Source organism: Somniosus microcephalus, unplaced genomic scaffold, assembly GCF_052327205.1.
Source record: "Somniosus microcephalus isolate GS21.2 unplaced genomic scaffold, FLI_Smic_1.0 scaffold1339, whole genome shotgun sequence".
NCBI classification, from domain to species: domain Eukaryota; kingdom Metazoa; phylum Chordata; class Chondrichthyes; order Squaliformes; family Somniosidae; genus Somniosus; species Somniosus microcephalus.
The window spans coordinates 7,501-35,140 of NW_028226526.1; the positions used below are offsets into that span (position 1 = coordinate 7,501).

Here is a 27,640-nt window from a genome sequence, read left to right on the forward strand (position 1 = left end):
CAATATAACGTGGATAAATGTGAGGTTATCCACTTTGGTGTCAAAAACAGGAAGGCAGATTATTATCTGAATGGTAATAGATTGGGAGAAGGGGAAGTGCAACGAGACCTGGGTGTCCTTGTGCACCAGTCGCTGAAGGTAAGCATGCAGGTGCAGCAGGCGGTTAAGAAGGCAAATGGTATGTTGGCCTTCATAGCGAGAGGGTTTGAGTACAGGAACAAGGATGTCTTGCTGCAGTTGTACAGGGCCTTGGTGAGACCACATCTTGAGTATTGTGTGCAGCTTTGGTCGCCTTATCTGAGGAAGGATATTCTTGCCATGGAAGGAGTTCAGCGGAGATTCACCAGGCTGATACCTGGGATGGCAGGAATGACGTATGAGGAGAGATTGGGTCGATTGGGCTTGTACTCGCTGGAGTTTAGAAGAATGAGAGGGGATCTCATTGAAACTTATAAAATTCTGGCAGGACTGGACAGACTAGATGCAGGGAGGATGTTTCCGATGGTCGGGGAATCCAGAACCAGGGGTCACACTCTAAGGATAAGGGGTAGGACTTTTAGGATCTTCACCCAGAGAGTGGTGAACCTGTGGAATTCTCTACCACAGAAGGCAGTAGAGGCCAATTCATTAAATATATTCAAGAAGGAGTTGGATATATTTCTTAAGGCTAAAGGGATCAAGGTTTATGGGGAGAAAGCAGGTACTGGGTACTGAACTTGGATGATCAGCCATGATCGCATTGAATGGCGGAGCAGGCTCGAGGGGCCGAATGGCCTACTCCTACTCCTATCTTCTATGTTTCTATGTGTGTGTGTGTGTGTGTGTGTGTGTGAGTGTATGGAGTGTGTGTGTATGTGTGTGTGTGTATATGTGTGTGGAGTGAGTGTGAGTGTGTGGAGTGTGTGTGGAGTGTGAGTGTGTGTGAGTGGAGTGTGTGTGTATGTGTGTGTGTATGTGTGTGTGGAGTGAGTGTGAGTGTGTGGAGTGTGAGTGTGTGTGAGTGGAGTGTGTGTGTATGTGTATATGTGTGTGTATGTATGTGCGTGTGTGTGTGTTACAATCGTGGTGCAATTTCCAATGAAAGGTTCACAGTTTTGCACAAAAAGTCCCTGAGGCACTAAAGCTACTTCTGAGCAGATCTGACCAATAGCAAATATTTTGCCTCAACTTCACTTGCCCTTCTTGTGATCTACCTACCCCTCATGCAGGCTGCTGGGAATTGAGAAAAAAACCTCCAAAAATGAAAAGTGATGGAGTAAAATCCCCACTCTCCCCACTTACTGTCGTGCCCATCTTCTCCAAGGTTTCCTCATTGATTGGGTACCGCAGTTTCATTTTACGGTACAGGGGGTGCTTTTCGTAATAATTCACCAGGTCTACCAGGCTCTCAAATTCCGCTGAGCTGCCGAGCATGAAGAGGCGTCCCTCCTGCTGGATCCGGCAGTGTTTAATTTTCCCCTCCGCCCTGGAAATCATAAGAACATAAGAACATAAGAAATAGGAGCAGGAGTAGGCCAATCGGCCCCTCGAGCCTGCTCCGCCATTCAATAAGATCATGGCTGATCTGATCCTAACCGCCAATCCACTATCACAGAACCATCTCCTGAATCTAACAGAATTAGACACACGAAATAGGAGCAGGATCAGGCGACACGGCCCCTGGGCCCGCTCCGCTACCCACAGGGCCATGACCGATCCAAACCTAGACTCATGTCCAAATTCCTGCCCGCTCCCCGTAACCCTTAATTCCCTTTACTTCTAGGAAACTGCCTATTTCTGTTTTAAATTTATGTAATGATGTAGCTTCTACAGCTTTTTGGGGCAGCATATTCCATGGACCTACCACCCTCTGAGTGAAGTAGTTCCTCCTCATCTCAGTTTTGAAAGAGCAGCCCCTTATTCTAAGACTATGCCCCCTAGTTCTAGTTTCACCCATCATCGGGAACATCCTCCCCGCATCCACCCGATCCAACCCCTTCACAATCTTATATGTTTCAATAAGATCGCCTCTCATTCTTCTGAACTCCAATGAGTAGAGTCCCAATCTACTCAACCTCTCCTCATATGTCCATCCCCTCATCACCGGGATTAACCGAGTGAACCTTCTTTGTACTGACTCGAGAGCAAGTATGTCTTTTCTTAAGTATGGACACCAAAACTGTACGCAGTATTCCAGGTGCGGTCTCACCAATACCTTGTACAACTGAAGCAATACCTCCCTATTTTTATATTCTATCCCCCTAGCAATGTAAGCCAACATTCCATTGGCCTTCTTAATCACTTGCTGCACCTGCATACTAACCTTTTGAGTTTCATGCACCAGGACCCCCAGATCCCTTTGTACTTCAGTACTTTCCAGTTTCTTGCCATTAAGATAATAACTTGCTCTACGATTTTTCCTGCCAAAGTGCATAACCACACTTTCCAGTATTGTATTCCATCTGCCAAATCTCTGCCCACTGACTTAGCTTGTCTATGTCCCCTTGCAGGTTTTTTATGTCCTCCTCACTCACTACTTTTCCTCCCATCTTAGTATCATCTGCAAACTTTGATATGTTACACTCGGTCCCCTCCTCCAAATTGTTAATATAGATTGTAAAGTGTTGGGGACCCAGCACTGACCCCTGCGGAACACCACTAGTTACTGATTGCCAGTCTGAGAATGAACCATTTATCCCAACTCTCTGCCTTCTGTTAGATAGCCAATCCTCTATCCACGCCAGAATATTACCCCCAATCCCGTGATTTTTTATCTTAAGCAATAATCTTTTGTGTGGCACCTTGTCAAATGCCTTTTGGAAGTCTAAATACACTACGTCCACTGGTTCCCCTTTATCCACCCTATACGTTACTTCCTCAAAGAACTCCAGCAAATTTGTCAAACATGACTTCCCCTTCATAAAACCATGCTGACTTTGTCCTATTAAATTATGATTATCCAAATGTCCTGTTACTGTCTCCTTAATAATGGACTCCAAAATTTTACCTACCACAGATGTTAGGCTAACCAGTCTATAGTTTCCAGCCTTCTGTCTACTGCCCTTTTTAAATAAGGGTGTTACATTTGCAGTTTTCCAGTCTGCCGAGACCTTTGCCGAGTCCAGGGAGTTTTGGAAAATTATTACCAATGCATCCACAATCCCTACCGCCACTTCCCTCAAGACCCTAGGATGTAAGCTATCAGGTCCAGGTGATTTATCCGCCTTGAGTCCCATTATTTTACCGAGTACCACTTCCTTAGTGATTTTGATCGTGTTTAGCTCCTCCCCCCCCTTTAGCCCCCTGTTTGTCCAGTGTTGGGATATTCTTAGTGTCTTCTACTGTAAATACTGATGTAAATTATTCATTCAGTGTTTTTGCCATCTCCATATTTCCCACCATTAATTTCCCGGTCTCATCCTCTAAGGGACCAACATTTACTTTAGCCACCCTTTTTCTTTTTATATAACTATAAAAACTCTTACTATCTGTTTTTATATTTTTTGCTAATTTACTTTCATAATCTATCTTCCCTTTCTTAATCAATCTTTTTGTTATTTTTTGCTGTCTTTTAAAGTTTTCCCAATCCTCTATCCTCCCACTAGATTTGGCTACCTTATATGCCCTTGTTTTTAGTTGATTACTATCCTTAATTTCTTTACTTAGCCACGGATGGCTGTCTTTTCTTTTACTCCCTTTTCTTCTCAGTGGAATATATATTTTTTGGAAGTTGTAAAATAACTCCTTAAATGTACACCACTGATCATGTATCGTCTTACCCTTTAATCTATTTTTCCAATCCACTCTACTCAATTCCGCTCTCATACCTTCATAGTCTCCTTTATTCAAGCTTAGCGCGCTTGTTTGAGATCCAACCTTCTCACCCTCTAATTGAATATGGAATTCAACCATGTTATGGTCACTCATTCCAAGGGGATCCTTTACTAGGACATTTTTAATTAATCCCGTCTCGTTACACAGGACCAGATCTAAGGTTGCTTGCCCCCTGGTCGGTTCAGTTACATACTGCTCAAGAAACCCATCCCTAATACACTCAATGAACTCATCCTCAAGGCAGCCCTGCCCAATTTGATTTGTCCAATTAATATGATTGTTAAAATCCCCCATAATTATAGATGTTCCCTTATTACAAGCCTCAACTATTTCCTGATTGATACTCAGTCCAACAGAGTTGCCACTGTTCGGAGGCCTATAGACTACGCCCACTAATGTTTTTTCCCCCTTATTATTCCTTACCTCCACCCAAACTGTTTCATTATCCAGATCTTTTGACCCAGTATCATTTCTCTGTATTACAGTGATTCCTTCCTTTATTAACATAGCCACCCCACCTCCCCTTCCTTCCTGCCTGTCCTTCCTGATCGTTAAATAACCTGGTATGTTTAATTCCCAGGCATTGTCACCCTGCAGCCATGTTTCTGTAATGGCCACAAGATCATACCCATATGTAGTTATTTGTGCCATTAACTCATCTATTTTGTTACGAATGCTATGTGCATTCAGATAGAGAACTTTCAAAGATGTTTTGTGACACTTAGTTCCTGCTTTTGCCCTTTTTATTACTTTACCTTTTACTCCATACCTTCTGCCCCTTCCTGACACGCTCTGGTTTTTAATTTCCCCACTGCTACCTAAGTCTATGACCTTCTCTGTTGTCATTTTTATTATTTGCTCTCTAGGAACCTCCCCCCCACTAGTTAGTTTAAAGCCCTCTCTACAGCCCTAGTTATATGATCCGCCAGGACTCTAGTCCCAGCACTGGCCAAGTGAAGCCCGTCCCGACGGAACAGCTCCCTCCTGCCCTAGTACTGGTGCCAGTGTCCCAGGAAGCAAAGCCCATTTCTCCCACACCAGTCTTTGAGCCACGCATTTAACTCTCTAATTTTATTTGTCCTAGCCAAATTCGCTCGTGGCTCAGGTAATAATCCAGAGATTATTACTCTTGTGGTTCTGCTTTTTAATTTGGCCCCTAGCTGCTCAAACTCCCTCAGCAGAACCTCCTTCCTTGTCCTATCTATGTCGTTGGTACCAACATGGACCACGACAACTGGATCCTCCCCCTCCCACTCCAAGTTTCTCTCCAGCCCAGAGGAGATGTCCTTAACCCTGGCACCGGGTAGGCAACACAGCCTTCGGGACTCTCGCTCTCGGCTGCAAAGAACTCTATCTATCCCCCTAACGATACTATCCCTTACCACTACAACATTTCTTTTAACTCCCCCCACTTGAATGGCCCCCTGCTCTATGGTGCTGTGGCCAGGTTGCTCATCCTCCCTGCAGTCCCTGCTCCTGTCCCCACAGGGAGTAAGAGCCTCGAACCTGTTGGACAAGTGCAAGGGCTGCGGCTCCTCCAACACTACCTCCTGGATCCCTGTACCTGCCTCACTTCTAGTCACACCATCCTGACTTTGGCCACGGACCTCGTGATACACAGAGTCCAGGTAACTCTCTCCCTCCCTGATGTGTCTCAGTATTTGAAGCTCGGACTCCAGCTCTTCAACACGGAGCCGGAATTCCTCGAGCAGCCAGCACTTACTGCAAATGTGATCACCGTGAGCATCAATGGTGTTCACCAGCTCCCACATATTGCAGCAGCAACACATCGCCTGATCTCCCATTCTATGTAATTAATTCAATTTATTAATATTATTCTTAAATACCCTCTGCCCCGATTCTAGATGGTGAATATCACACCTTAGAACTATAAACCAAAGAGATTTAAGCTTAAAAGGGAGAAATACTTACCAACCAATCACTTACCCGCTTTCTGGTGACGTCACACTTGGATTACTTTTTACCTCTCTCCTTCCCTCCGAGTTCAGAGACTGGAGACTGGTAAACCTACCTGGTCTCTGGGGACTTTTATACCCCGCTCTGCCGCTCAGGATTCCCGCCGACGCACTGAGGCCTTACCTGGTCTCTGGGGACTTTTATACCCCGCTCTGCCGCTCAGGTTTCCCGCCGACGCTGTGAGGCCTTACCTGGTCTCTGGGGACTTTTATACCCCACTCTGCCGCTCAGGTTTCCCACCGACGCTGTGAGGCCTTACCTGGTCTCTGGGGACTTTTATACCCCGCTCTGCCGCTCAGGTTTCCCGCCGACGCTGTGAGGCCTTACCTGGTCTCTGGGGACTTTTATAGCCCCGCCCTGCCGCTCAGGTTTCCCGCCGACGCTGTGAGGCCTTACCTGGTCTCTGGGGAATTTTATACCCCGCTCTGCCGCTCAGGTTTCCCGCCGACGCTGTGAGGCCTTACCTGGTCTCTGGGACTTTTATACCCCGCTCTGCCGCTCAGGTTTCCTGCCGACGCTGTGAGGCCTTACCTGGTCTCTGGGGACTTTTATACCCCGCTCTGCCGCTCAGGTTTCCCGCCGACGCTGTGAGGCCTTACCTGGTCTCTGGGGACTTTTATACCCCGCTCTGCCGCTCAGGTTTCCCACCGACGCTGTGAGGCCTTACCTGGTCTCTGGGGACTTTTATACCCCGCTCTACCGCTCAGGTTTCCCGCCGACACTGTGAGGCCTTACCTGGTCTCTGGGGACTTTTATACCCCGCTCTGCCGCTCAGGTTTCCCGCCGACGCTGTGAGGCCTTACCTGGTCTCTGGGGACTTTTATACCCCGCTCTGCCGCTCAGGTTTCCTGCCGACGCTGTGAGGCCTTACCTGGTCTCTGGGGACTTTTATACCCCGCTCTGCCGCTCAGGTTTCCCGCCGACGCTGTGAGGCCTTACCTGGTCTCTGGGGACTTTTATACCCCGCTCTGCCGCTCAGGTTTCCCACCGACGCTGTGAGGCCTTACCTGGTCTCTGGGGACTTTTATACCCCGCTCTGCCGCTCAGGTTTCCCACCGACGCTGTGAGGCCTTACCTGGTCTCTGGGGACTTTTATACCCCGCTCTGCCGCTCAGGTTTCCCGCCGACGCTGTGAGGCCTTACCTGGTCTCTGGGGACTTTTATACCCCGCTCTGCCGCTCAGGTTTCCCGCCGACGCTGTAAGGCCTTACCTGGTCTCTGGGACTTTTATACCCCGCTCTGCCGCTCAGGTTTCCCGCCGACGCTGTGAGGCCTTACCTGGTCTCTGGGGACTTTTATACCCCGCTCTGCCGCTCAGGTTTCCCGCCGACGCTGTGAGGCCTTACCTGGTCTCTGGGGACTTTTATACCCCGCTCTACCGCTCAGGTTTCCCGCCGACACTGTGAGGCCTTACCTGGTCTCTGGGGACTTTTATACCCCGCTCTGCCGCTCAGGTTTCCCGCCGACGCTGTGAGGCCTTACCTGGTCTCTGGGGACTTTTATACCCCGCTCTGCCGCTCAGGTTTCCTGCCGACGCTGTGAGGCCTTACCTGGTCTCTGGGACTTTTATACCCCGCTCTGCCGCTCGAGATTCCCGCCGACGGGATGAGTTTTGTACATGAGACTGGAAACGCGTTTACCCCAACAAAGAACAATGATGTTACCGTTACAGTGATTAGTTACTAGGAAGACAATTTTCCAAGGGTCTCGCAACTTGCTGGATTAATTTACCGATTTTTTTTTGAATGAATCCCCCTGTTTCTTTAAGTTCTTTTTCTGCTCATCAAGATAAGGGATGTTAGTGCTAGAACTCCATATCAGATATTCAGTGTCAGTGCCAGGCACTCCCAGGTCAGGTATAGCACAGGTTAGACAACAACAACGTCTTTAATGTAGTAAAACATCCCAAGGCGCTACACAGGAGTATTTTAAGACAAAAAATTTGACACCGATCCACATAAGGAAATATTAGGGCAGATGTGCAAAAGCTTGGTCAAAGAGATAGGTTTTAAGGAGCGTCTTAAAGGAGGAAAGAGAGGTAGCGAGGCGGACAGGTTTAGGCAAGGAATTCCAGAGCTTAGGGCCTAGTCAACAGAAGGCACGGCCACCAATGGTTGAGCGATTATAATCAGGGATGCTCAAGAGGGCAGAATTAGAGGACTGCAGATATCTCGGGGGATTGTGGGGATGAAGAAATTACAAAGATAGGAAGGGGCGAAGCCATGGAGGGATTTGAAAACAAGGATGAGAACAAGGACACAAAGTAAAGCTCCCTCTGTTCAGCTTCCAATGATGTGCATCCACCCCAAACTCAGAAGAGCTTCTCGTAGTGGACCAGTGTAATATTTTTCCATTCTTCACACCAACTATGATGTGGCTTCTTTGAGTGAGATTGTCAAGTTAGTGCTGAATTGGGAGCAGTTTTGTTTTTCATCCTGACAAAACCTATTTCATGCAAGACCCTTCCAACCTGTAGACAAGAGAGATTTTCATCCCATCAGTCTGGACTAGGTTTGAACCTCGGTCTTTACAGGTAAAATATAAATTAGTGAACCTACTGTACCATCTCTCAACTGATACAATTTTTATCTGTTGTTAACATTCATGGTTGACCCGTGCAGGAACTCACTGTTTGAGTCAATGACCAGGTCATCAATCTGGATGTTTAAAGTAAAAGGACAACTTGTGAAATCTGTGTAGCTTACACAAATATTAATTCAGTCATAAAATTCATGATCACTCACCGAAAGGATATGGCGTATGAGTTGGGCTCATTCCGTTTTCGCACTAAGAAGGCACCGTCCCGCGGTACTCTCATTAGCATGTGCTCAGCCTGCAGCCGTGTTAGGTTGGCGTGGTACCACCTGATGGAACAACTCATTCTTATAATCATGCTCCCATATCACATCATATTCTTTTCTCATTCACTGAGTGAGCACCCCCTGTTTTTTCCATTCTCTGAGCTCTGCAGTTTCTTTTTTTTTCCCTAGGAACTCCCAAACCTGCGACCTTCAACACCTAGAGGGCAGCAGGTGCATGGATACACCACCACCTCCAAGTTCCCCTCCAAGTCACAGACCATCCCAACTTGGACATATGTCACCGATCCTTCAATGTTGCTGGGCCAAGATCCTGGAACTCCCTAACTGCACTGTGGGAGCACCTTCACCACAAGGACTGCAGCGGTTCACGAAGAAGGCCCACCACCACCTTCCCAAGCTAGGGATGGACAATAAATGTCAGCCTTGCTCACATCCCGAAGAATGATAAAACCTGTATACTATGGAATACCTCAACTTCCTCAGTCTTCCCTGCCCCTTATAATCAACATGCCTTTAAAACCCAAGCTTGGTATCACTGAAGCACGACTTGATTTAACTCCTATTTTCTCTGACACTCTTTAACCTTGATGGTGTCCCACACTGTGGACCTTATTTAGATTCTTAATAAAAAAATACAAAAAAAATAGCAACCATTGGCATAGACAAAGCAAGGTTCCTATGGCAACATGCATAACAGGATCCCAGCAAAAGCATTAAAGGACCTTCACCCTTCATTTAAGTTTCTCAATTTAAAAAGCTGAGATAGATATATTCTAGATAACACTCACTCTTTGCTTTCATGAGCGTTTGGTTGTGGTACCGGGTCAGTCAGTCTCATCTCGAATTCATTACAGCGCAGTGGAACCTCCCGGTAATGGCTGATCAGAGTATAGAGGCTGTCAAAGACCAGGTTGTCAGTCAGGTAGAACTTTGTGGTGCCAGCTTCTTGTCGCGAATGGATGCGGCAGTGCTGAACCCGCCCCGATCTCCTGTGCGAATGGAATAAATAAATCAGATCAAAATCAATTGATCGTGGAGAGCAAGTAAACCAGGCAATCTTTATAGTATATCTGAGGGCAAGTAATTCCCTGGGTCTTTTTTGTTAAGTGTCTCAATCCTAACAAAAGGTCACTCTCCAAAATGTTCCCGCACAGTGCACCATGGAATGCCGGGACACAGGTCTGCCTTTGAGATTCCCCATACTCCTAATTTCAATCACACCATTATTGGGATTTGTCAAATGGAGCAGGCAATACCTCATAAAAACAAGGGGAAAAAATATTTTAATATGACCCTTTCATTTGTATTATGGAAGCTGGGATAACCTTACTCCCTCCAGTGGAATTCCCTTGCCTTCTTTTGCTGGAGAGCAAGAAAAAGGTGAATGCAGTGAACTGAATCTTGGTTTATACATCCCGTTGTAGAATACTTCACATTTCCACAGTTCCAATATCCCGTAGGTCGACAGGGTTGGAGTGGAGATGTAAATGGAGCAGCATGTCTGCTAAGAGCCATAGGTGAAGGAGAACTGGGCTACAAACACCCCACTGGTTTAGAGAGAAAGGCAGTCAACTGGGCAGGTCAGCAGGTTGTAAAACAAAAGCTTGAAAAAAAATGGTCACTTAGCCATTGAAAGGGCCACTGTCACCCTGGAAAAAGAATCAGGGGTATCAGTTAAAAAAATACCCAACAAATGTTACAGTAATATAATAGCAAAATACTGCGGATGCTGGAAATCTGAAATAACAACAGAAAATGCTGGAAATACTCAGCAGGCCAGGCAGCATCATCATCATAGTATTGGACTCAGGACCCATTTGATGCTACTGTCAACAACCAATGACTTGAGGGTCATTCACATTCATATCAAATGCATTAAAAAGTATTCTTCAGTGCTGGGAATGATACAACTTTCCATTGCCAGCATCAAGTACCCTGAGATCATCTACAACTTCATAGACACAGAGTAAATTTCTATAATATTTTAAATGCTAATTGAGAAGACTAAACAGTGTGACATTTCCACTTTCCACTATATTTCTTCATAGATTCTCTAAGTGAGTATTCCAATTAAGTGCTGGAGGTTTGATCCACTGCGAATTAGTTGAAAGTACCTCAAATTTATTTCACTTTGGAAGCCAATAGCTATCAGAGAGAGATGGACAGGCAGAGAGATTTTCATTCCATCATCATGGGTTTGGACTCGAATCAAATCTTGGTCCCAGAGGTGAAAATAGAGCATGCTAACTATCTGTACCACTCAGCCCCCTGCCCTCCTGCATTACCTCTCTCTCTACTCCAGGCTCCTACTCCTCCTAGGCCTATTCAATACTGAATATGAAAAATTAGGCAATTATCCAGTTTAAAAAGCAGGTGATCCCTGCTGATTGAATAGAGCTGATAGATTTGCACTTGCCAGCTGTCAGGTTAGAATTGCTGGCATCAAACTGTGGTGGTGTCATTTTAGAATAACATGACTTTTTTCAAAATTAAAAAAGAAGGAAATCATTTGGATGTTAGCGCAACTGGGCATGTTTCCAAAACATGGCAACTACAAAAGCTTACACTGATAAAAGACCACGGGGTGAAATTCTGCGCCCTTTTTGGTGTATTTGCGGTGCATAACCAGGGCAAGTTAAATTTTGCGGCAGGGAAATTGAGCAGAAGCCACTTTTTCTAGATTGCTGAATCACTCCCCCTGAGTTCCCTGGCGCTGTTTGGCCCTTCCCGCAATGCACCCACCGAATCCCGAGTGCCCTCGTTTACATATTGTAACGTCCGTGTGTAATTGAGACACGGACTGCAGAAGTTGGTTATAACAGGTGTTTACTGAATAGAGACAAAACTGGAACTACGATACAAAGTTACTCCACAGGCTTATATACAGGGGTGGTCACTACTGGTACTGCAGTATACAGGGGCTGCAGAATATAGTTCCTTCTTCAAGGTACATACACTACAATTCCTCCCCTTTTAGCTAAACAGTACATAACATTCGATTAATAATTAAATAACATATTTACAATTACAGTTGCTATATACATTAGCTGAAGTTAATCAATTATAAATTCAGTCTTTGAGGAGGCTTCCTGATTCTGTCCGGATAACGCCTCTTTGGGGTATCAGGTTCTTCTGGCAAAGTTGATTCGGGATCAACGTCGTTGTTTGGTTCGTCTGCTTCCAATATCACCGATTCTGAGGTAGATGCCATTGGTACTTTGGTTTCATCACCAGGTGGAAAGGATCGTGGTGTAGATTTGACGTTTTCCAGTGACTCTAGAATCTGGTCAGCATGGCGTCTTACAATGCTCTCTCCAACGTCCACGGTATACATTAGAGGTCCTTGCCGTGTGCAGATCGTTCCTGGCTGCCATTTCTCTGTGCGGTAGTCCCGGGCCAAAACTGGTTGACCTATCTTAAAACTCCTGTTTGGCCTTTCATTCATATTCTGAAACTGCATGTTCTCCACATCTCTTCTGATGTTTGGCTTAACCAAATCCAAGCGGCATCTTAGTCTTCGATTGAAGAACATCATGGCTGGAGTTTGGTTGGTAACCGCATGTGTCGCATTCCGGTAGGCAAACAAGAAGTTATCCACCTTGTGTTGTAGGGGTATGTCTTCATTACACATTGCCTTGATAGCCTTCTTGAATGTTTGAACGAACCTCTCAGCCAATCCATTGGTGGCTGGATGATATGGGGCGGATGTGTAATGCTTAACACCATTGTTCTTTAAGAACCTCCGGAACTCTTCAGACACAAACTGTGGTCCATTGTCGGAGCAAATCTGTTCAGGCAGCCCATTTCTGGTGAATATGGATCGTAAGACTGTGATAGTTTTTTCTGTGGTGGTTGAGGACATTTTTATTACCTCTGGCCACTTTGAATGTGCATCCACCGCAATTAAAAACATCGAGTCCATAAATGGACCAGCAAAATCAATGTGTACCCTTTGCCATGGAGATGAGGGCCACTCCCATGGATGTAGAGGGGCTTGTGGTGGGGCGTTTTGGACCTTCTGGCATCCTGTACAGCTCTTGGTCATCTCTTCGATTTCTCTATCGATTCCCGGCCACCACACAAACGCTCTGGCTAAGTTCTTCATTTTTACCCCTCCCAGATGACCCTCATGAAGCTCATTGAGCGCTCTATCCTTCAATTTGGGTGGAATTATTACTCTGGATCCACACATCAAGGTTCCTCTGCACACTGACAGCTGTTCTCTTCTCGGCGAGAATGCTGGCAACAGTGGTTCGCCATGTGCTGGCCATCCCTTCACCGTTAAATCATAGACCCTGGAGAGTGTCGGGTCATTTCGTGTTTCCTTTTCTGTGTTTGCATTCGTCACAGGTAGACATTCGACTATGGTCAAGTGGAATATCTCCACTGGATCCACTGCAGGTGCTTCTTCCACCGTCGGCAACGGTAGGCGCGACAATCCATCAGCATTCCCATGCTGCTTAGTTCCTTTGTACTCGATGTCATATTGGTGTGCCCCTAGGAAAAGGGACCACCTCTATAGCCGTTGTGCTGTCATTATCGGGACGCCCTTCTTAGGGTTGAAAATGGAGACAAGAGGCTGATGATCAGTTAGTAGAGTAAATTTCTGTCTGTGCAGGTAGTGATTGAACTTCTTCACCCCCCACACCAGGCTGAGGGCCTCTCTGTCAATCTGGGCGTAGTTACGCTCGGCTGCAGTTAACGAGCGTGATGCAAAAGCTATCGGCCTCTCTGAACCATCAAGGGATTTATGTGACAGTACCGCTCCAATGCCGTAGGGAGATGCATCACACGCCAGTCTTATTGGTAGTGATGGGTTGTAGTGAGCCAATACTTCTCTTGAAGTGATCAGGCCTTTACACTTCTGAAAGGCCCGCTTACATTCATCGCTCCATTTCCATGCTACTCCAGTTTGTAGCAGGGCGTTCAGTGGGTGCAGAATTGTGGACAAATTCGGCAAAAACTTATGGTAGTAATTCACCAATCCGAGGAATGACCTCAGTTGCGACACATTTTCAGGCGCTGGAGCCTTAGCTACCGCTTCAATTTTGTCAGGGGACTTATGTAACCCCTCTTCATCAATCACGTGGCCACAATACGATATTTGTTTCTTAAAAAACTCGCACTTGGGGCGATTGGCTCGTAGCCCATGTTCTCTTAGTCTCGTGAGCACCTGCTCTAGGATGGCAAGGTGTTCACTGTCATTTTCACCCGTCACTAGGATGTCGTCCAAGTAACACTGAGTCCCCGGAATCCCTTGCAGGACTTGTTCCATCACTCTTTGCCATATAGCTGGAGCTGATGCAACTCCGAATACCAGTCGATTATACTGGTAAAGACCTTTGTGAGTGTTTATCGTGAGATATTTCCTAGAGGATTCTTCAACCTCCATCTGCAAATATGCTTGCGCTAGGTCAATTTTTGTAAAACATTTCCCTCCAGATAGTGAGGCGAAAATATCTTCTATCCTCGGAAGAGGATACTGTACTGTGTGAAGGACTGGGTTCACAGTCACCTTGAAGTCCCCACAGATGCGAACCTTCCTTGGCTCCTCAGACTTATTGTTTAACGTTTTCTTCATGACAGGAATGATGGGTGTTGCCCGCTCGCTCCAGTCTACCTTAGTTAACACGCCTGCATTCTCCAGATTCTCCAGCTCTGCTTCGACGGCTGGGCGAATTGCATACGGTACCGGTCTTGCTTTGAAAAACTTGGGAATTGCATTCTCTTCTATTTTTATCGAGGCGGTTACGCCTTTAAGAGTTCCCAGTTCTTGTTGAAATACCTCTTTAGCGTTAGCCAAGATTTTTGACAATCGTCCAGGTGTGACGTCGTCATCCTTTTTACCAGCCACCGTCAGTGCCTGAATGGAGTGCCAGTCTAAACTTATCTTTCTGATCCATTCACGTCCCAATAACGGTGGTCCACCATCTTGCAGTATGTACAGATACAATTTCTGTATTTCCTTGCCGTTGTATTCGACAGGCACCCTTATTTTCCCTCTGGGGTATACTTTCTGCCCTGTATATGTCTTCAAGAAAATGGATGTGTCTTTCAAGGGTATGTGTGAGAATAGGCGCTCGTAGTCTCGTCGATTCATGACGGTCAGGGCTGATCCTGTATCCAATTCCATTTTGACTTGGGACCCTGCTATCGTGAGGGTGACCCAAATGGTTCGGTGATCCTCTTTTGTGATTACGTTGTGTAGTTTGAGACAGCTTAGTCTCTTGTTCCCGGATTCACTATCGCTCTTCTGGGCTTCAGAACTACAGTCCGTCATCTTTTGTACTTTCCTGTACTTTTCCTTAGTAGTCTTTTTGTTGTCGTTAGTCTTCTTCCCGGACCTGCAAACTTGTGCAATGTGTCCCATCTTTCCGCATTGCCTGCATGTTTTGTCCTTGGACCAGCAGTCCTTCTGGTCATGGGTTGTTCTGCCGCAGCGATAACATTTTTCAAATCCCCGTGTCATTACATGGGTGCCGTATTCCTGTGGCTTTTGCTGTATTTCCACAGCTCCCCTTGCTGCTGCTTCGTACGATACTGCCACGCTGAAAGCCTTATCTAGCGTCAGCTCTTTCTCTGAGAGTAACCTCTTTTGGGTTCCTTCACTCAGGAGTCCACAGACAAATTTGTCCCGTAGGGTATCTGCCAGTCCTGCTCCGAACTGGCAGTGCTTTGATAGCTTGCGTAGTTCCGTAAGGTAATCAGCATTGCTCTCATCTTTATGCTGATTTCTCTTGTGGAATTTAAATCTTTCTGCTATCAGCAGCGGTGTAGGATTTAGGTGTTCCTGTAGGATATCAACAATTTTGTTAAAACTCTTCGCCATCGGTTTGACTGGAGTGATCAGGTTCCGCAATAGGCCGTACATTCTTGTGCCCATTAAGTTTAGTAGTACCGATGCCTTTTTCTCATCGGCTACTTCATTTGCCTTGCAATATACTTCGACTCTTTCCACATACGTGGTCCAGTCTTCTATTGCATTATCGAAGGCAGTGATATTGCCAGTCTTCGGCATCTTGGAGATCTAAGATGGCGCCTCCCGCGCTTTGCCTTCTTCCCCGCTGGATTAAGATGGCGCCTCGCGCGCTTTCTGTCTTTTCCGCTGCTGCTAGCGCTGTTGCTGGCGTTTTTATGCCTTGATGGCGACGCCCTATGGTCTTCATGCACTTCCCCCCTGCGCTGCTGCCAACGCCGCTCTCCGCGTTCCCCGTGGCAAACTGCAGCTTCTCGCGGCTTTCTGCGCTTCTAATATGTTTTATTTTAATTACTGTTCCCGTCGTCAGAGCAGACCCTATGGGACACTTTCCTCCCTCTTCTCGGGTCTGTACGCTGCCCGGCTTCGTAGCACCGGCCGCGCCCTGTGTGCTCCACCCTCTCTCTCTCTCTCCTCTTTCCGACAACGCTGCTCAGCCCCGTTGAAAAGCCACCCGATCGAGCTCTAGCCTGCCGCAGCCCAGGAAGGATCAGTGTACTACCTGCCACCAGCCCGATTAGCTGGAACACCATAGACTGGATAACCAAGCCCAGCTCTCGACAGCCTCTCCTGCAAATCTTCGAATTCGATGAATCAGAGGGCGGTTGTCCACGGTCGACGCCCGTTTCTTCTGTTTGTTTTTTTTTTCTTTTTGGATTTCTTCCTTCTGGCCTCGACCTCTAACAACTTCACTTCAGGGATGGATCCCCGTGAGGTGGTGCAGACCTGTAGGTAAGTTCGGATCTGTTCGTCGCCAGTGTAACGTCCGTGTGTAATTGAGGCACGGACTGCAGAAGTTGGTTATAACAGGTGTTTACTGAATGGAGACAAAACTGGAACTACTATACAAAGTTACTACACAGGCTTATATACAGGGGTGGTCACTACTGGTACTGCAGTATACAGGGGCTGCAGAATATAGTTCCTTCTTCAAGGTACATACACTACACATATATTGTAATGAGAGCCTGCAGATTCGAGTTTCCTGCTTTTACACTCGCATAGTGCTCAGGATAACGTAGACTGAGAACTATAAGGTGCAGCTGTTACCAACGTCAGCTGAGACAGGTAGAAGTACGGAGATTCTGAGTCTCGACAGTCTGGAGAGATTCACTGGCGATTTCTGCCGCTCTGAAACATTTTTTGCTGTGATTTTTTTATGCCACTGTGTCTAAGCAGACCTGGACTTGCTTCTCATTGTTTCTGACAGGGTCAGATCACCTGCAGATTTCACCCACCTCATCTCTTACTCACAGTGAGGGTTTCTCAAGGAGCAGGCATGGCATTCGTCTATGGGCATACCTTTTTATGCCGTTATGATTGGAGCTGGAGGAGCAGCACACGATGAAGCAAAGGAGAATCAGGTAGCATTTAGGGAGTATGCAGTCCACTGGATATTATCACCCCCTTCCCAGCAGAATATACAGGAAGTACAGGTGATATGAGGACCTTACTAAGGAGATGTGTATAAGAAGATTGCACATCATCAAAGAGGCAATAAGGCAGCCCTGTCACCTACTGCACGAGAAACTGCCCACATGGCTCTCTCTCTCTCTCTCTGGCTTTCAAGGTGACTGCCGCACTCAACTTTTATGATACAGGCTCATTTCAGGCAGCCACAGGCAATCTCTGTGATATCACCCAGGTGACAGTACTGGCACATGCTCAACAGGTGACTGACGGCCTTTGCAGCAGAGCTGGGGGAATTCATTACCTTTGGCATTGCAGCAAGGCAGCAGCCAAAAGAGGGTGAAGAGTGTGCTTGTGCACACAGTCTCCAAGCAAGAAAAGGGAGAGTGTCCAGTGAGTTAGCATGGCTGCCCTGGTGAGGTCATTGAACTTCTTGCAACACTGGCAAATGAGGGAGTTGGCACATAAGTGCCAGCTCCATCCACATGCCACGCCTGACATTTCTAGCAGTTTATTGCCACGGACACCCAGCAGTCGGTGTCTCTTGGTGTCAATTTCCTCGAGGAGGGCTTTCCAGGTCACAATCTGTGAAATTATGGAATCACCTTGTGTTCTTTTGCACTATTCCCTGCTGCCTAGCTTGGCTGTGTATGCCAACTGCTCCTCTAGCAGACATTCTTGAAAGTTACTAGAAAAAGTTTAATAAGCCATGCAGTGAGGTTAGCTGAGAGTGAAGTGAATCAGCCAAACATTGCTCCTTCCTTATCTGGTTTGTCCAGCAGTTTGCTGCTGCAATGTTCAGTCAGGATGATCATTTTAAAGACTGCACTATAATTCCCATATACTCCTGCAGATTACACCAATTTTACATGGGATTTACACCAATCACTGCGCCAATGAGTATGCAAATGAGCTGACCCAGGAACCCTTGTATAAATACCTCTCCAGACCAAATCTTTATCCATTGGTATAAAAGTGGCGTTAACTCACCATGTGGAAATTCCTTGGGAGAGTCTGTCTGCAGAATTGGGCTATACAAATCTTATTAATTACATTTTATTGGACTTCACTTCTAGGTGCTACCTACCAGAAAGACAGGGTGTAGTCACCCACAAATGTCTCGCTCTCCCGCACAAGGAAGGTGCCATCCTTTCCACCGGTCTCCGTGCAATACTCATGGAGAAGCTTCTCGGCTATCTGACGACCATCTCGCCCGCCGCCGAGTTTCCCGTGAAACCACTTCTCGCTAAAGTGCAGATCGTTGTTGTTGAACTCCTGCTGAGAATCGCAAATGGGAGCAAGGTGTAAGCATCTGCTTCAAGGCCTGAGAATGCGATACTGAGAATGGGCGGCTCAGGGCGGTGTTACTTGCTAACTATTGGTGGAGGGTCACAAAATCCAATAAATGTCTTGTTTGAGAGTAGTTCTCTGGAGTGCTGTACTACAGAGTGATGGAATGCAGATACGTGCCTCTGATTCCCCACACAATCAGGCCACTGCGGGTAGACACATCCCCATAGAAAGGGGGAAAAAAAAACAATAATTTTAACAACTGGTTATATTTTAATAGGGCCCCTTCACACAGTATGGAAGTGGGGATGATCCTTTTACATTTTTGGACTTTCACCTCAAGTATTTTTCCTCATGCTCCCTGCCAAAGACAACAAACCTGCCCAATTACTAAGTAATTGCAGTGAGCCCAAAGGTCAAACAGAAAACGTTGCCACTGTATCTGGCATACTGTTTATACCACATGCTCTTCTTGACTTTTGACAGCAGTAGAATAAACACTCTATCAAACCGTGGCTTAAGCTCGAAACTACCAGGTCGATTTATTAACTAACCCGGTACCATAGCCATTATACTACCCTACACCCTAAAGTAGCATGCAAACTACAGGTTGGAGATTACACACTAAAATCCAAGCTCGGGATTCAAATCATGAAGTGACCAAGCAGGTTTTGTTCTCCAGACTAATGATATCCTTGGGACCCCCTTGAATTGGATTAGTGCCTGGCAGCAACCTCCCATTAGCCTCAGATGATAGCATTTTTTTATAAATTAAAATTGCAGTTCCCTTGATGGCTCAGTGAGTAATTTCGCCATGAGATGTGATACTGAACCCTACAGGCCAGGTTCCACTTCTGGCCTGTGCTATGATAGCTGATTTCAGACAAAGGATACTATAAGGGGACTTCAGTTGGCATCAGCACATGGGCGAGGGAGGGGAAAGCAGCATTAGCAATACTGATCACCATTGAGTGGCTCTTTCAGAGAAAGTACGTGTGCGCAGAGATCATCGGTTGAGCATAGAGATCAGGCTCGGCTCTGATGCTCTCCCCAGCACTTACCATCCAGCCTCAAGAGTGATCACTAAGGTGGAGGATAGCTGACGCCAGTGCAGCTGTACTCCAGAGTGAGATAGTGCCTTCAGGAAATAATGGTTGTGTACCTCTTTCTGTTCTTCTTCCTCTTCATCCTCGTTGTTCTGGTACCTGGATGTTTCCTCAGAGTAATAGATCTTATTGCTAGTCAGGACAAAGTAATGGGGGCTCCAGTTCTGCAAGGAATGAACGCAAGTCATTGTAAAAATATCACTCCGATTCTCACCTCCCCCAACTCTTGTACCTAGGGGCTATACTGACCTCAGGTGCCCGCTCGCTACACAACCTCAGAGTGGTGAACTACTGCCACATTTTCAGTATTTACAGGAAAACTCTTAAAAACAAGGGCCTTACAACCTACCTACTACGATGCTCGGTAAATTGTTCTAAAGTTACTTTTCATTAATTTAGTTTATGTATTGTGGTCCTGGCCTGATTTACCCTGAGGTTCTGGATTTGTCCTATCTATCTGTACCAGTTAATACCTTCTATACTTCCGTGGGGTGTCTCCCTTTAACCTTGTTGTCTGCAGATTTTGAACTTCTCTAACCCTTTCTCATAGCTCATCACCTTTACACTTGAGATCAGTCTTGTGGCTTTTCTCTAAACTCTCGCCAAAGTATAATGGTCGGAAGAATGTGGGCTGCACGTTCACAATTTTCCAACATGAAATTTTGAAAGCATAGGGGAAACATTCGGTCGATTTGTGCCCCGTTGGCGCTAAAGGGATGCAAAGTAACTAGCGCCCGGGCGTGGCGCCGCTAACGCCTCCTGCAAAATTCAGCAGGAGGTTAGCGGTGGTGGTAACCGTTAGTGCCCCGCGGCGCTGTGCCCCCGGCGATGACATCATCACCGTGTGTAGCAGCCCCTGACTTACCGCCGGACGCTATATCTGACAGGGTCAGGGGGGCCTACCTGCGGCCGGGGCGGCGCAAATTAAAGGGGGGGGTGCCGGGTGGCCATTTTTATTGCTGGCCGTCTGCCAGAATCTGCCCCCGTTGCCGTCCCCGGCCTCCTGTGCAGCCGACTGCGCTCCATGAGCCCGGCACTCCTCTTGAGTGCTGGGCTCTTTTGCCAGCACTCCGATCCCTGGTGGCCTTTAATAAGGGGAGGAAGGCCTGCAGTACTGCGGCACATAGTGCCGCGATATTCACTCGCAGCGCCCCAAGAGGGAGGGGGAGTGCTTCCAGGAGCGCCCCGCCTCCCTCTTGGGGCACTGCCAGTGAATTTCGGGTGCGGGGGCGGTAACTTTTTTGGGGCAGTAGAAGTGGCGCCCCGGCAAAGTTAGCGCCCCAAAGGGGGCGCGACCCAATTTTCCCCCCCATGAAACTAAAAAGTGGGCACTTGGCCTAATAAGCCTGTTCTTCCACAGACTATGTAGAATCAACTCTATCCACCATGGTAGGTCACACCCAACACTTTCCAACAGTAATTCCAGGGAGAGACTCATCCCCAGTTTGACCAATTATAAAATAATGTTAGCAGAGACCCAGGAGAAGGATGTGATCATGTTATCTTGTTTGAGAATAGGGACAGGATAGGAGGAAAAGTTGGCCGTCTTTCACCACCTCCCCTACATAAGCTTTTTTTCCTCTGTTTGACCAATATTACTTTAGACTTGTCCTCCTAAGCTCCAAATTAGCCATTCTACACAAACTTCCTCCTCCCTACATTCTCACTACGCTGAAATCAAGACTCATTGTACTACTCTAACTCATCACTTTCCATCACTTCAAAATTGTTGAACACCTTTTCTTCCTCAATCTTTCCTTCCTTCTACAATCGTCAAACTTGTAAAATCCAAGCTTGGCTTCATCCGATCACTACTTTTTGATTTATTGTACATGAACAATGGGCCTTGGCTCTTAACCTAATATTCTCAATTTTTTTTTAAAGTCACTGGGACTAGGAAAGAGGAACAGTAGAACATTACCAGCAGTGGTAGTGATAGTGGTGGTGTATGCCTCAGAGACATGGACCATGTACAACAGGCACTGGAGAGGTACCACCAACGCTGCCTCCGCAAGATCCTGCAAATCCATTGGCAGGATAGACGCACCAACGTCAGTGTTCTTGCTCAGGCCAACATCCCCAGCATCGAAGCTTTGACCACGCTCGATCAGCTCCGATGGACGGGTCACATTGTTCGCATGCCCGATACGAGACTCCCAAAACAAGCGCTCTACTCGGAGCTCCGACACGGCAAGAGAGCCCCAGGTGGGCAGAGGAAATGCTTCAAGGACACCCTCAAAGCCTCCTTGAAAAAGTGTATTAAAAAATTGGCCCTTAGTGTTAGGGGGGGATTAAATACGTGGGGTTACAGGGTTACGGGGATAGGGCTTGGGTGGGATGGCTGTCGGTGTAGGGACCGGGTGCTAGGGTTTGGATGATCAGCCATGATCTCGTTGAATGGCGGAGCAGGCTCGAAGGGCCAAATGGCCTACTCCTGCTCCTAGTTTCTATGTTTCTATGTAACATCCCCACCGACACCTGGGAATCCCTGGCCCAAGACCGCACAAAGTGAAGGAGAAGCATCCGGGAAGGCACCGAACACCTCGAGTCTCTTCGCCAGGAGCAAGCGGAAGCCAAGCGCAGGCAGCGCAAGGAGCGCACGTCAACCCAAGCACCACACCCACCCGCCCCTTCAACTATCGTCTGCCCCACCTGTGACAGAGACTGTCGGTCCCGCATTGGACTCATCAGTCACCTCTAATGTGGAAGCAAGTCATCCTCGGTTCTGAGGGACTGCCTAAGAAGAAGAAGAAGGTGGTTAGGAGAGGGTAGCACTTACGTGATCAATGGGGTCCTCTAAATACAGGATTCCATTTTTAATGGAGTTACTTATGTCATTTTCCGAGTAGCTGGCTGACGAGACCTCTTCGCACAGGTTGCCTTCCACCAGTTTCTTGTGCTTTAAACCAACAGAAAAACAATATTACTCGAGCATTATCTTGTGAGACAGCGTACCAGGTTGGTAAGCTGAGGCGAGCCAGGTGACATGATGACCTCAACGGATGCTCATTTTTATGAAAATGTTTTTTCCAATGAAACCTAAGAAGTTAAGAAGGCACCTCCCTGAATGGTTGCTGTGTAACTGAGTGATTTGGACCAGAAGGATCTAGGTCTCTGCCCAGGTAGCACTGGACTGCAGGTGGCCTCAGCACCTCTAGGCTATAGGGCAGAAAATCAGCCAGGGTTCCTGCTAAAAAGTGTACTTGTGCAGATATCAAATGAGGACAAGATTGGGCTTTGTTGTGGTGACACTTCCCACAATTAATAGCTTAATTTTGAAGCAGTGGAGTCTGCAGTACCATGCTAGCTGGATTGGCAGCTTCTCAGTCTACCCGGTGCAAATAGCAGCTACAGTGCATCTGCAGTTGCCTTCTCTGCGCTAAGGAGAGCAACCCCAACTTCTCCAGTCTATCCTCATAACTGTAATTCCTCATCCCTCAATGACAGAGGCCCTACAGGCAGTCTATACTTCCTCTATGAATTCTCAAACTGCTGCTGTAGATGCCTAAGTGCCAGATTGAAGAGGGCTGCCTCTTTCAGCCTTCAAAGAACTGGGGTTGGTTTGGACACGAGCATACGGTGGAGTTTTATTGATGCCGCTGGCACCATTAGGTCTGCTCGCCTGCAGATTAATGCCCAAGTAGCCAGTTGTAGTAGCATAGATGGAATGAGCAAGATGATGCTGCTCTCTCTCAAGGTGTGGATTCTCCCGCCCACCTCTTCCATTTATTGTCTGTATGTGGCACCACAAGAGCTGCAGCCTGTAGGAGGTCCAATTCAAGACTTAGCTGCTACAAGAAAAGGGTCCCGAGGCTCCTAATGCAACTGCCAAGCACTGCATGTACATTTGCTGTTCTTAAGAGAAGCACAAGGCTAGGTTTAAGAGTTCATACACTTGCATCAATGGGAACCCTGTCAATAAGAAGTACTATAGACACGCACCAAATGGGATTTCATTAAAATTATGATAGCATTAAAGTTATTCTGCATGCAGACATTGTTCTTGGCAAGATCATAGAATCATAGAATAGTACAGTACAGAAGGAGGCCATTCAGCCATCGAGTCTATGTCAGCTCTTTCGAAGAGCAACCCAGTTAGTCCCACTCCCCGCCTCTCTCCCCAAATCCCATCAATGTTGTAAATTTCAAGTATTTAGCCAATTCCCTTTTGAAAGCTACTATTGAATCCGTTTCCACCACCCTATCAGGCAGTGCATTCCAAATCCTAACCACTCGTTCCATAATAAAGTTTATCCTCATGTCGTGTCTGGTTCTTTTGCCAATCACCTTAAATCTGTGCCCTGTGGTTATCAACCCTTCAGCCATAAAGTATCTCATATTTATTCTATCTAAACCCTTCATGATTTTAAACACCTCTATCACATCTCCTCTTAGCCTTTTCTGCTCTAAGGAGAACAACCCCAGCTTCTCCAGTCTTTCCATATAACTGTAATCCCTCATCCCTGGAACCATTCTAGTAAATCTCTTCTGTACTCTCTCCAAGGTTTCACATCCTTCCTAAAATGCGGTGGCCAGAATTGGACACAATACTCCAGCTGGGACTGATCTAGTGATTTATATAGGTTTAGCATAACTTCCTGGCTTTTGTACGCTACGCCTCTGTTTATAAAGCTCAGGATCCCATCTACTTATTAACTGCTTTGTTAACCTGTCCTGCCACCTGTGCACAGGTCTCTCTCTGTTCTTACATCCCCTTTAAAATTGTACCATTTAACTTGTATTGTCTCTCCTTATTCTTCCAACCAAAATGTATCACCTCACACTTTGCTGCATTGAATTTCATCTGCCATGAGTCTGCCCATTCCACCAGCCTGTCTATGTCCTCTTAAAGTCTATTACTATCTTCCTTACTGTTTGCTACACTTCCAAGCTTCGTGTCATCTGCAAATTTCGAAATTGTGCCCTGAACCCCCAAGTCCAAGTCATAAGATTTGGAAATTGCTTCCAGCAGTAAGTGTAAATATGAGCTGTGTGCGTTGACGTATACAGAGAAGGGTGTGTAGATGATGGCATATTTTTTGTGGGAAGGGGTAAGATTTGGATAGGACTGTTAATGCAGTAGCCGGATGTGGTAGTCAAGGGGTCTCCTGTATCAGAATGATGACACAAATGTCTTCCAGCTGGCAAAGGTTGTTCTCTGTAGCATCTTCAAAATGTTGCTGCTCCCCTTGCTGATGCTCTTCTTCCTCCAGTGCCTCCATGAGGCAGTGACTTTGTCAGACATAGTTATGCAGCATACAGGACACTGCCATGATCCTTGAGACCCTCGTCAGACTATATTACAGGACCCCTTCAGATCAATCTAGGCACCTGAACTACGCCCCAACCTGCCAGTGGTGTTCTCAATAATGACTCTGGTGCTTACCTTGTTCGAGCAGTGCTCAGCTGGAGTCTTGTGAAGGTGCACAAGTGTCAGCAGTCATGGCTATAAAGGTTAGACTTGATCTCCAAGGAGCTACTGAGAGATTTTGTGCAAGAGTGCAGGCACAGTGGAGTTCCTTAAAGTAAAGACGTCATGGCAGCTCCCAGGGAAGTGAGTATTCATTTGCGTTATGGCACATTAAGAGAATAGAATCCTTTCATGTTGATGGAGGTGCAAGCATTGATTAAGGGACCATTTTTGACCACATAGATGCAATCAATGATTTTTTGGACTTTAGGGAGTCCTGCAAATTACTAGGAGATAAAATTACTAGCTCTAAAAAAGTATGCATCTGTGTCTTGTTTGATGTACCTGTGCACAGCTGTTTGACTGAAGTCAATGGTGCCCCTAGTGGCACGGCCCTGTGGAATCGAAGCAATGAACAGTTGTGATCTTAACAGCTATTGGCAGAATAGTACCTGTGGTGGCTGTGGGCTGTAGGTGCTCTTGAAGCATGTGAGATAACTCTGTGACAGATTCTTTGGAAATTGAAATCTCCACAAGTACTGGTCCTCAATCAACTGCAACTTTGCCTATATACTCTAGTATGGGGGTAAAGGCAGGTGGGTACCAGCCTCCTCTTCTTCAAGAAGCAGAGGGAAATTCCCAGTGGGTGAGATTTTGTTCCTTATCTGAAAGGAGGGGTTTTATGGGGGTGGCAGCCACTCAGTCAATGGCACAAAGACAACTGAGGAAGCTAACAGCAAAAAAGCATAAAAAACAACAAAAATTACATTGATAAACTTTTAACTGTACCAGTTAACTTTGAACCTAGACTCTCTTCTGCCTTCTCCATGGTGCCTAGAAACTCTGGATGTCTGTGTAAAACAGTGCAAATGAGGAGAATGGAGCATATGACATCACTATGCTACCTACTCCTCTTTTGTAAGCATCTGCCCTCCATCCAGCCACTGGAAATTACAGCATAAAATGGGCGGGCACATGCAAATTAGGGGGCAATAACACAGTACTGTCATGACTCCATTTTCCACTGCCACCTGCCCGATTACTGCTACATATTCTGTCCTTCACTGTCTAGGCTCACACATGAAGAATGATCATTTATGGGAAGCATTGAAGGGCATCTACACATGGCACTCTACACAAGCAAGGGTCAAAGCCTTCAGTGGAATTGTTTTTAAACTAATATAATAATGTGAAAATACAGATTTGTCATTGGTCCCAATGTTGATATGTTTTATTGGCCAACTGTTGAGGAATTTCCACCTAACTCCTACTTTTTCATTTATCTCTTCTTCTTCTTTCATTCTTGGTGATGTTCTGCTCTGTGGACTTACATATTTCAATGGCAGAAAAGACAGAAAGACACACATAAGGAGATTGGCAAAGCTACTTAAATCTGGCACAAGACATTTCAGCGTCAGCGGCAGCTCAGTCGACCAACCTAATGCAACTCGAATTGAACATGGCAGACTGATTCAACTGACAGGCAGTATTCTTGCCACAATGAGTTACCACCTCACCAACCTTTATCAAGATTTTTTTCTTCAGCTGAATGGGCGATGGGAGTTCATCTGCATTGATGTCCACGGGTTTGATCAGCAACATGTCTCCAAAGACCTTTTTGAAATGAGATGCCATGTTTCGCTGCTGCACAACACTGCAATGGTCTTCAATGGAGAGGATTATGGGATACCTACAAGGCACACACTTGAAATCAGTAACACCCCGCATCATTTTGGCTGAGTTTGAAGTACTCATTTTAATAATAAATATGAGTGGATTACCAAAATATTTGAGATGCAGACACCTTATTATATACTATGTTTTATAGAGTTTAGTGTCAGCTGGGCTCAGTGGTATCACTCTAGCCTCTGATTTAGAAGGTTGTGGGTTCAAGCCCCACTCCAGGACTTAAGCACATTACCATTACTTCATTGCAGAACTGAGGAACTGCCTATTTGTCGAAGCTGCAGTAGAACAACGTTTACCGGTGCCCTGGCCATCATTTATCCCTCAACTAATATAGATTATCTGGTCTTTCATCTCATTTTCTGTTTGTAGGACCTTGCTGTGCACAAAATGGCTGCCGCATTTGTCTACAAGAACAACTGTGACTTTACTTCAAAATGAATTAATTGGCTAAGTACTTGGGATGACCTGAGGATGTGAAAGACACTCGGTAAATGCAAGTTCTTTCTTTTATTTTGAGTTATCCTTTATCTCGCGTAGTTATGTAATGATACTATTCTGCCTGCAGAGGGCGATCTCACAGCAGTTGCACTGCCTCAAGTTTGCTCTGGTCCCACTCCCCTGGCAGAAGTGGTGGTAGGGGTGGGGGCGAAAATGAGACTTCCACCTGCCCACTGTTTGTGGCCCTGACCCTGTGACATTTAAATATTTTGCATTGGCACCCATGCCATTTAATGCATAGCTGAGGCACCCACCTCAGGGAGAATGAGGACAATTGCTGCAGAGCCTTAACGGGAGTAGGCTGGCCAGCTGTGCCAGACCAAAGACATATTAAATATTAAAAATCCTTCCGACTCTTCAATTAAGTGTTCTGAGCAAGATCGTATTTTCGAGAGATAAAAAGGACGCGGCTAAGTTTAGTTATTTAAATGTTATATTTATTATATTTAGAACTGTTAATGAAGAATGGTTTTCAACAAAAAGCACCTCTTGGCACATTGAAACATTCTAAAATGTCTCCCAGACACCGAGCAATGATGGGAGAAGGGTTTGGGGTGATGACCAAAAGCAAGTCAAAGAGGTTGATTTTCAAGGAGGTGAGAGAGGCAGCTTGGTGGAGGTTTTTGGAGAGAGTATTCCAGTGTATGAG

At 46.3% G+C, this 27,640-nt stretch overlaps 1 protein-coding gene across 1 annotated transcript; it reads right to left on the minus strand.

Moving 5' to 3' along the window:
- Positions 1-1,200: 1,200 nt before the first annotated feature.
- Positions 1,201-26,488, minus strand: LOC147080645 (1-phosphatidylinositol 4,5-bisphosphate phosphodiesterase gamma-1-like). The gene is made up of 7 exons (XM_085981138.1): positions 26,326-26,488; positions 22,174-22,293; positions 19,451-19,558; positions 18,086-18,273; positions 9,401-9,601; positions 8,535-8,654; positions 1,201-1,465 (listed from the first exon to the last, which is right to left on the minus strand). Exons 1-7 carry the CDS (start codon positions 26,437-26,439, stop codon positions 1,201-1,203), a joined length of 1,116 nt encoding a protein of 371 aa, XP_085837264.1. The 5' UTR covers positions 26,440-26,488.
- Positions 26,489-27,640: the final 1,152 nt, after the last annotated feature.

Excerpts from the sequence above, each read along its gene's own strand:
- LOC147080645 (XM_085981138.1), bottom strand. The coding sequence starts at position 26,439 with ATGGCATCTCATTTCAAAAAGGTCTTTGGAGACATGTTGCTGATCAAA. Across the intron at positions 18,274-19,450 it reads AGGAAGAAGAACAGAAAGAG|GAGTTCAACAACAACGATCT; the intron begins GTACACAACCAT and ends GATTCTCAGCAG. Across the intron at positions 9,602-18,085 it reads GACTACACCCTGTCTTTCTG|GAGATCGGGGCGGGTTCAGC; the intron begins GTAGGTAGCACC and ends CCATTCGCACAG.